Consider the following 10,652-nt stretch of genomic DNA (forward strand, 5'->3'; position numbering starts at 1 on the left):
TGATGCTAATGTTGATTAGAATTAGGATTAGGATTTTAATTATACTTATCTTCAGCTTAATCAGGATTAGAGTGTAAGCCACATTAATCGGGCACCCAATCACGATTAGGCATAGGATCATTATAATATTAATTATCTTTAAAATTAGGATTTTTAAGATTAGGATTAGAATTTTATGTTTTATTCATCATAATTATTATCAGAATTATAAAATCAGGATTATGGCTATAAAATTCGAACTAAGGATTTAATATAATTAGAATTAGGATGAGGCCGAGGGGATTGATGATCCTAAATCTAATCCTAATAATGAATGAGGGTTAAAAGCATATTTAATAGGATTAGAATCAAAGTAGTAAGTCTTTGATGATCCTGATTGTAAACACGAGTAGGTTTGCGACTATCATAAGAAACATAATCTTTAAAATTGGCACGTTTTAAATATTATAATTAGGATCACCAGGTGAAGATTATGTTTTTAATGGTTATTATCCTAAACTCTATCAGGATTAGGAATGGGATCATTATAAGATTAATAATCATTGCAATTATTATTTTCAAATATTAGGATTAGGATTGTTTGTTTTATTGATCACATTTCTAATTAGAATTATAGAATAAGAATTAGGGATTAGGGATATAATGATCAAATTTTGGACTTAACAAATTTACAATTAGGATAAGGGATTCAGTGATTCTAATCCTGATCTCAAACTTAATCTTAATCAGGATTAGGGTTAATATGGCGTTACTGCTGAACGTAATTATCATTATAAGAACAATGATTCTGATTAGAAGCATAGTATGAAAACGTTAATATTCCTAATTCTAAGCAGGATTAGGATTCCGATCATTGTAAAAACATAAATCTTCAGAATTAGGATATTTAAAGATTTTGTTTAGGATCATAAGGTTAAGATTAGGGCTCTAATGTTCCTCATTCTATTCTCAATCATGATTATAATAGTCTTTAAAATTAGGATTTTTAAATATTATGATTATGGCATACGGACGAGACTTTTATTGATCATAATTCCAATCAATATTAAGATAAGGGTTTTAATGATTAAAATCCTAAAACTAATCAGGGTCAGGATTATAATGATGCTAATAATGATGACAATAGGTATTCGAATTTTAATAATCCTCATCCTAATCTTAATCAGGATTAAGGTATATCTGATGTTAATCCTGTACCCAATCAGATTATAAATATGATTATTGCAAGATTGATAATATTTAAAATTAGTATTTTTTAAAATTAGGATTATGATTTTATATTTTATTGAGCATAATGCAATCCAGAATTATGGTTATAAAATTCGAAATTAGGATTAAGAAGAACAATTGGAATTAGGATGATTGGTGTAATGATCCTAATCATAATCTTAATCAAGAGTAAAGTTAAAATGGAGTTACTGCTGAACCCAATTATCATTATAAGAGCAGCCATCTTCAAGAATTCACTTTTTTAACGTTCCGATTGAAATTATATTATTAGCATGTAATTGATCCTTATTCTATCAGAATTGGGATTAGGATCATTAGAAGAACAATAATATTTAGATTTAGAATATTTTAAATATTATGATTAAGATTTTAATTTTCCTCGTCTGAATCCTAATAAGAATTAGGATTACATTGATTTTAAACCTATAAGAGGGTTTCAATGATGAAAATCCTAATACTAATCAGGGTTAGGATTATAATAATGTTAATGCTGGTAAGAATTGGAATTCGCATTTTAATGATCCTTATCTGCATCTCAATCAGAATTAGGGTGTAACTGATGATTATACTGTAATCTATCAGACGTGGGAATATGATTATTATAAGATTAATAATATTTAAAATTAGAATGAATAAATATTAGGATTAGAATTATTATAATCTTTTTATGTATGATTTTTTAAGATTAGAATTAAGATCAAAGTTTACATTATTCTAGTCCTAATCCCAGTTACATTATCCTGTTTCTTTTTTTTAGAATAATCGAAATAGAAAACCCCCAAAACTAATAGAAGAATTAGACCCGGATATGTACACCCAAAATGATAACTATAATCCAAAAACTCAAACAAGCCTAATTGAAGCTGATGAAAGTCGAGACATTTTTAGAAGCGAGGAATATAAATTTCAAGAAGATAATTTGCGTAAAGATAAACCGAGCAGCATTCATCAGGACGTGGAGGATAACTTTTCAGAAATGGATGATTTTTTTAAGGATAATAGGATTATTTACAAAAATGGAGAAGCAGAAGTATTTACGGTAAAGGACGAAACAAAGGAAAAGCAAAACGTTAGAATGCAAATTGAAGAACTTAATTCTGAAAAGGTTGAAGGCGAAGAAGAGGAGGGGAAAATAGAGGAAGAGGTTTCTGGTGAGGGAGATACTTCAAAGGACAAAAAAGTTCTTAAAGAGGAAGAGAAGGTGGAGAGTAAGGAAAAAGAGGTTAAAATTCAAACTGAGGTCATTTATTTTGAAAAGGTTCAACAGAAAGAACAGGAAGAGAAAGTGAAGAACAATATTTTAGACGAGGAAGATACTTTATACCATGAAAAAGTTCTTAAGGAGAAACAGAAGATGGAAAGGAAGGATATGAAGAGCATAACAATTGAAATTGCAGAAGTTGACTTAAAAGAGGTGAAAGTTGTTGTAAAAGAGAAGAAAACGGAAGAAGAAAAGGTGGAAGAAAAACTTTTGTGTAGAAAAGAAGTTTTAAAGGAAGAAAATATAGAACAGAGAAAGTTAGAAGGTGACTTAAAGGAAGGAAAAATAGAAAAGGAATTTGATGGAGGTGAACTGAAGATAAGGGAAGAAAAAATGGAAGAAATTACAATAGATTCATTGATAAAAACAATGGATGCTTTAACCCTTAAAAAATCAGGAAATTGTACAAAGAAGCAAAGTGAGAAAAGAACCTACGAATTCGAAAGTCCTGAAATTTGTCGAAAGAAGTGTTTTCTAACCCAGGAACCTAATTTTGAGACTAAAGTTTTGAGGAAAATTCGTCCTGACAAAAGTCGAATGAGACGAGCGCAAAATTCGACAAAAGGGTCCAAAAAAAACTGGAAACGGGATATGATGTTGAAAAATTGCAAGGAGAGAAAAGAAAAAGGTTTAGAAGCAGAACATTTAGAAAAAGAGGAAATGACCCTTGAAGATTATTTTTCACCTACACTAGAAACAGGTATGAATGTTTTAAATGAAAGAAAATACATTCTTTTTTAAGATTTTAGGAAAAATTTTAATTGATTTCTTAAAATTTTGTAAAGGTATGTAGAAGATTTTAAAGTCAACTTTTCCGACTCTGCAAGTTCACAGAATTTTAGAAAAATTGGAATTAATTTAAATGATATTTAGAAGTTTTGAAAAGATGCAAAAGTATCTTTAAAAGATTTTTATTTCAAAATAAAATATAGATCAGTCAGTAATTTTTTATTTTACAAAATTTTCGTTAATGGGATAATTAAAAATATTTTCAAAAACTTAAAACGTAGGTTAAACTAAAAACGTAAATTTTCAAAGATTTCGCAATCAAATTTTTATTTTTTTGTATTGCTTTGAGAGAGAGAGATTTCAGGCTCAAAAAATTGTTCAGAAGATTCTGGGGAATATTTGTAGTAATTCTTTGTTTTAAAAAATGAATTTGAAGATGATATTTAAAAATATTTTTAAACTTTCAAAGACTTTCCAACATTTATGAAATAGTATTTTTTCCGAGCTTCAGGCAGTCCTTAAACAAATTTTTTGCTTCAAATTTGAATTTTCTTTCCATTTTTCTTCTCTCTTAATTGCAAGTTTTTTTTCTCTAGAATTTTTTGTTTTGAAAATTCATCTATTTTAGTAGAAATTTCATATATTTTATTAAAATTGCAACTGTTTGGTCTAAAATTAAAATCTTTTTTGGTTGAGGATTCAATTTTTTTTTTTTAAATATTTTTTTTCAAAATTTAACTGTTTTTATTTGAAATAAAAATATTTTTTCCATTGAAATATCCAATAATTGAAATATAATTTTTTGTTGGCAGTCTTTTTTGTTTGAAAATTAGCTTTTTTTTGTTTTAAATTCATATTTTCAGGTCAGAAATTAAACTTTTGTAGAAAATTTCTTCTCTTTTCAAAATTATTTAATGAAGAATGAATTTTTAACCAGGAAGATTAATTTTATACCAAAGTGGCGAATTTATATACATAAATCTTTAATTTGATAAGATTGTTAGGTAGAAAAATTAAATTTCAACAAAATAGTTACATTTTAAACTAAAGAGATCAATTTTCAACTGAAATGATGAATCTTAAACAAATTAATTTTTAAAAAAGAGTTCAACGCACAGGATGATTTTTAAACCCTGAAGATTTATTTTCTGAAAGTGGAAGAGTTATATTTTCAACCAATAAACTGAATCTTACGAAAATATAAATTTTTAGCAAACTACTTCAACTTTCAACCAAGCAGTTGAATTTTTAACTAAAACAGATAAAGTTTTAACCAAGTAGTTAATCTTTAATCAGAAAGGTGAACTTTCCACCACGAAGAATAATTTTTTACCATAAAACATGAATTTTCAACAACAATTTTGAACTTCGAAGTCAAAAGGACGAATTATCTACAAAATGATGGAATTTTTAAACCGAAAATATAATTCTTCAACCAAAAAGTCAAATTTTCATCAAAATAGTTTAAATTTTAACCAAACAGTTAAATTTTAATAAAAAATATAAATTGATAACAAAGAAGTTAACTTTTTAACAGTTTATTTTTCTAACAAATTCCTGATTCCTCAACGAAACCAGAATAATTTAGAACTAAACAATTGCATTTTTCAGAAAAAATTATTAATTAATTATTATTATTATTAGATTAATTTTCAACTGAACAAGATGAATTTTTAATAAAAAAATATATGAATTGCCAAATAGAAAAGACCAATTTTCAATCAAAAATATCGATTTTCAACCAAATAGAATAGTTATTGATTTTAGTTCAGAAAATTAATTCTAAAAAAAAAAACGATTTTTCAACAGAAAAGATGAATTTTAAACTTAAATGATGAATCACTAAAAAATGAATTTTTAACCAAAGAGTTCAATCAAAAAGATTAATTTTCTAAAAATGGAATAACTAAATACCAGAACGTTAAACCAAACAAGGTTTATTTCTAACAAAAAATGATAAATAGCAGATTTTTTAACTAAAAATAGTTTACTTGTCTTGTTGGTTTCTAACCGTAGTTTTAATTGAAAAATTTCTGTTTCGGCAATCAATTTATACATAAAGTTACAGTTCCTCATTTGGAAATTGCAATTTACAAAATTCGGGAATATTCCAAATAACAAACAGAAAACGATCCACTCAAAGTAATATTGACGCAATATGCAACCAATCAGGTAGTCATCAAAAGTGACATAAAGATTTTCAAGAATTTCGTGTTATCAATTTGATTTTAGATAGGTTTAAAAATTATATTTTCCCGAAAAACTAAAGTCCTATTCTAAGAAATCTAAGAATTGTTTAATTTTAAACGACCCAATCAGGCTTAGATTCATTTATTTTATAGTTTCCAATTAGAAATGATGGCATTTTAAACATTTTTATAATGATTAAATTTTGATGTTTTACAATATTTAAACTTCTTTAAATTTGACCGATAAAAATGAGAGTATTCTTTTCACAGAAATCTCTTTTTTTAATAATAAAATCTGTCTAATTGTTTGTCATCTCATTTTGTAACATACTACATGCTGTGATACCTCTTAATCATTTGATCAAATTTAAAATTTCTATAATTTAAATTTAATATTATCATTATAAAATGCGAAATTCTAAAATAGCTTATTTTTTGAAGCCTTGTAACTAAAGTTGTTTAACTTTAAATTCACAAATACTTTTTTCGAAGTTTCTTAATTTTTAAATGCTCAATCAGAAACGCTACTAATTTTTTAATTTTTCGTTTTTTATGTTAGGCTTTAATCAGATAAAACTAAGTTGAAACGTACATTTTGTAATGCTTGTTGACAATTATTTAATTTAAACTTAATCAATTTTGGAGGTTGTGAGTTTTTAAATTTCACTATTTAAAACAAGCGTTTGGTAGGTGTTTTGTGCGAATACTAATGTCCTCAACGATTTGTTACTCTTTGAATATCAAATATAAAAATGTAGTCCTTAAAACAAAATAAAAATAAAATAAAAACCCTTGCAATCTTGCAATTACTCTTACAATTATTTACATTTTTGGAAATCTTATTAAATCCGTTAAAATCGTTTTAAAGTCCCTTGCAAGCTTTTAAAATATCCTGAAGCCTTATAGGCCCCATTGCATTTTTCGAAATCTTTCGCAATTCTAGGACATTTTTTAAGTTTCATGCAGTTTTTTGAATTCCTTAAAATCTATAGACTTTTGAAAATTCCTTGAAATTTTGTGAAACTGTTGTAAAATCTTTAAACTATTTTAAATTTCCTTAAAACATTTAAAAGCTTTAAAAACTCCTTAAAATAATTTTAATCCTTTAAAATTCTAAGAATTCCCTTGAAATTTGTTGAAATTTAAGGATAAATGATAATACCTATCTTTTTTTAAGCCTAGAAATATTTAAGGCTTTTTCAGATAATGAAAAAAAACCAATAAAGGAAACAATTCTGATTAAATTATTCATCGAATTTATACATTAAATAAGATTTAATTTTAATGTTACATTATTTACATTTGTGAGAGTTCTAATGTTTTAAATGCTTTTCTTTTGTAGTTTAGTATTTAATATTTAGATTGCATATTTTTTCAAGTATGAAAGTTTTAAATTTGTATCACTTGGAAAAATGTTTGGTAACATTTGTATTGAAAATGTGAATTTGAATTATTCGCGACTGGATGTTAGCATTTTTAAAAATTACTATCAATAACAAACAAAAATAGTTTCAGATGAAGGTGACACTTTTCAATCGAAGGATATTATTTCGGAAAATGGTTCGGACGAATTTAATTTAGAAAATATGGATTCTAATTTAAAAGAGAGATTATTGAGCAAAATAAAATCCCCAAAGACGAAGGAGGAAATTGAAAGGGAAAGAGAAGCTGCTGTAAAATTAATGAAAATTTCTCGACAAGCCATGATGGAAGGAAAATTATTTTCTAAGAATCCAAATGTCGCCTACAAAAATTTTCAGGCAATTAAATATTTTCAAAATTTTAATCAGAAGTACATTATCACAAATATAATACATTTATAAAGAAATATTTTCTCATTTCTTAGGCTACAAAAAAATCGGAATTACTGAAATCTAAAATGCATCTTGGACAGGAAAATAATACCGGTGAAGTAATAAATGTTTCTGGGGATCAAGGCAAATTAATTCCTAAATCAACGGACGAGGAGATCGATGTAATTTCCCTAGATGCAAATGGGGAGTCCAAAGATGAAAAAATTGATAAAAGGTATCTAAACTCTCCTATTTTAAAAATAACTTATATTAAAAAATTTAAATAATAATAAATAATAATAATTTTTAAAATACCCTTTCTTTACAAAAAAACTCTGTTCATTGTCCAATATTTGGTGGAAGATTTTATAGAAAATTTTACATTATTTCTTGGAACCCACTAATCTAGTTTTATAACATTCAGAGTCAAGCGTATATATTTTAAGTAGAAAATTAATCTTTTTCGTTTAATTTATCTCTTTCATTGACAATTAGTTTTTTTTTTAAATTGAAAATCAATTTTTTTCATATGTTTCGTTAACAATTGAACTATTTCGTGAAAAATTCGTCTGCTATTTTGTTGAAAATTCGTCCTTTTTCCATTAAAAATTTAACTATTGGGTTGATAATTCATTTTTGTTGTTGAAGACTCATTGTTTTAGTTAAAGATTAATTCCTTTGCTTAGAAATTTAACTTTTTGTCTTTTGCGGTAGAAAATTAATTTTATTGATTGAAAATTCATCTCTTTCATTGAAAATTATTTTTTTTTTATTAAAAATTAATTTTTTCACTACAAATTTAACTATTCCATTTTATACAAAAATTGTTCTTTATTTACAGATATTAAATCTACTTACGTGAAAATTCATGTATTTCGTTGAATGTTCGTCTTTTTTAAATAAAAAATTCAACTATTGTGTTCAAAATTAATTTTGTTGTTCTTGAATATTCATTGTTTTAGTGACAAATTAATTTCCTTGTTTAACAATTTAACTATTTTGTTGAAAAGTAGTTTTTTAAATTGAAAATGAAGTTTGTTTCAACTGAAAATTAAATATCTTCCAAAATGTATTTGGCGACTTATTCACCTGTTAGATTAAAAATTAATTTGTGTTGTTGAAAATTTAACTATTCAACTATATTTTTTTTAAATTATTCTTTTTTGGCATAAAATTAATCTTTTTCATTAAAAATTCATTTCTTCGATTGAAAATTAGTTTTTTTGGTTAAAAAATAATTTTTTAAGCTGAAAACTTAACATTTATTCTTGGTAGAAAAATCATCTCTTTCGTTAACAATTAAACTATGAGTTTAAAATCCTTTAAAAATTCAAAACTCGGTTACAAATTCACATACTTACTTTGAAATTAATCTTCTTGGTTAAAAATTCATCTTGTTTAGTTGAAGATTTAACTACGTTGTTGAAAAATTATGTATTAAGTTGAAAATTAGTGTTTGTAGAAAATTCATCTATTGTGTTGAAAATTCAACTATTGGGTTAAAAATTCCTTTTTTGTTGTTGAAAATTGAAGTTAAAATTAATTTCTTTGCTTAAATTTTACCTATTTTGTTGAAAATGCATTTTTTCATGAATTTTTTTTACTGAAAATATATCTATTCCATTTTTGTTAGAAAATTGACATTTTTTGGTTAAAAATTCCCTTCTCGTCTTTTTTGGGTTGAACATTTAATTATTATAGTAGAAAATGCACATGCGTGGGTTAGAAATTCAATTATCAATTTCAATTTCATCATTTTAGTTGAAAATTTTACTATTTTGTTAAAAATTTTTGTTTAAAATTCATTCCTTCAAGGTTTTCAAATTACCCAATCAAAGCAACAGCAAAGACACACCTATTAAAAAAATGATAATAATAATTTACAAAAACAGATCATTTTTTTATCATTCTGAAAAAAATGATTAAATTAACTAATTTTGTTTCAGGTCAAACTCCTTAGAAGGTGGAAGTGAAATAAAAAATGAAGAGGCTGAAAAAGGTGAACAAATTTCAAGAAAAGTTTCGAAATCTTTGGAAATTCAGGTGATCCAAAAAAAATAGATAGCTGGAAAAGCAGGAAAATTTGATTTTTTGAATTCCAATCTTTTTGGAAGTTTTATGTTGAACAGTTAATCTTTGTTAAAATGAATTAACAAAGTTTTAAGTCAAGCATTGGTCAGTTTCGGTAGAATGATTTCATGCATTCTGTATTTTGAAAAGATTTTGAATTCTGATAATAAAGTTTTTTTTAAATAATAATTATGAAGTTTTATTTTGTTATTGGGTTCGACCAAATTTTCACTTTTTTTTGTTTCTACATTGTAAAAGGTCTTATTGAGATAAGTATAATTAAGAATTAAATATAAAATTGAAAGCAAAATTGGATTAGTTATATTTTTATTTTCAAAAACTAGTTTGAAATAACTATTTTTCTACAAAATAGTTATATTTTCACCCTACGAAATAAATTTTTAACTGAAAAAATTGATCTTCAACCAAAAAAAAATTTTTTAACAAAACATAATTGAATTTTCAAGCAAAAAATGAATTTTCTACCAATAAGATAAATGTTTAAGAAAATACATTAATTTTAAAGTAAGAAATTCTAAATTACCCACCAAAAATTATATAAGTATATTTTCAGTTATATAGATTTAGAAAACCAATTTTCAGTCACAGTAATGAATTTTTAAATAAAATGATGAATGTTTTACCAACAAATAAATTTGTAACAAAATACATGAATTTTAAAGCAAAAAAATAAATTTTTAACCAAAAAAATTAATTTTCATTTAAAATTTCTAAAAAAAAGATAGCTTTTCCACAAAAAATTGAATAGTAGATCAATGTTCAGTTAAAGAAAATATTGTATTTTTAACTGAAATTATGTAGGGTGAGTGACCCAGTGAATGAACACTTAAAGAAATCACTGATTACAACTAGTCCATTTCATGTTATAATAATTGATTATTCTTATAAAACTTTTGAAAATAGATTCTTAAGAGTTCAAATTTCATAATCCGAAACAAATTTTGTTTTTACCAAAAAGCTTGATAAAAAATAACTAAATAGTTCAAAATCAACGAAAACACCAGTGAATGAACACTGTGAGCTAATGAATGAACAGTAGAGCACCAGTGAATGAACACTATAATCACTACAAATTAGAATTAGGATTTAGGTATAAAATTACATGGGTACATTACAAAATGAGCAATTAAATAATGTAAAATATTAGAAAGCGTTGCGAAATTGATTAAATATATTATTTCAATAAAAACCACAAGACATTTAGATATAAAGAAAGGAGGGATCACAGTGTTGTAAAAATGGAAATTCTGTAACATTTATAAATATATATTGTCTAGTACGCAGTAGTATAGTACCTAGCACGAATTAATGTTTTTTATAGTTAAAAAACGTTTTCTAAATGCAAAAAAAGCATTAAAT

The 10,652-nt window shown here is 25.0% G+C and overlaps 1 protein-coding gene across 3 annotated transcripts in view; it reads left to right on the forward strand.

The window, feature by feature from the left end:
- LOC117171489 (uncharacterized protein PFB0765w) overlaps positions 1 to 9,378 on the forward strand; it is a 53,212-nt gene extending 43,834 nt beyond the window's left edge. For all 3 annotated transcript variants that reach the window (XM_033358851.1, XM_033358868.1, XM_033358860.1), the window contains 4 exons: positions 1,988 to 3,191; positions 6,919 to 7,169; positions 7,256 to 7,437; positions 9,149 to 9,378. In XM_033358851.1, coding sequence (XP_033214742.1) covers positions 1,988 to 3,191; positions 6,919 to 7,169; positions 7,256 to 7,437; positions 9,149 to 9,263 — 1,752 coding nt within the window. In that variant the 3' untranslated portion in view covers positions 9,264 to 9,378. The remainder of the gene's footprint in view (positions 1 to 1,987; positions 3,192 to 6,918; positions 7,170 to 7,255; positions 7,438 to 9,148) is intronic.
- Positions 9,379 to 10,652: the final 1,274 nt, after the last annotated feature.

Source organism: Belonocnema kinseyi, chromosome 1, assembly GCF_010883055.1.
Source record: "Belonocnema kinseyi isolate 2016_QV_RU_SX_M_011 chromosome 1, B_treatae_v1, whole genome shotgun sequence".
NCBI classification, from domain to species: Eukaryota; Metazoa; Arthropoda; class Insecta; order Hymenoptera; family Cynipidae; genus Belonocnema; species Belonocnema kinseyi.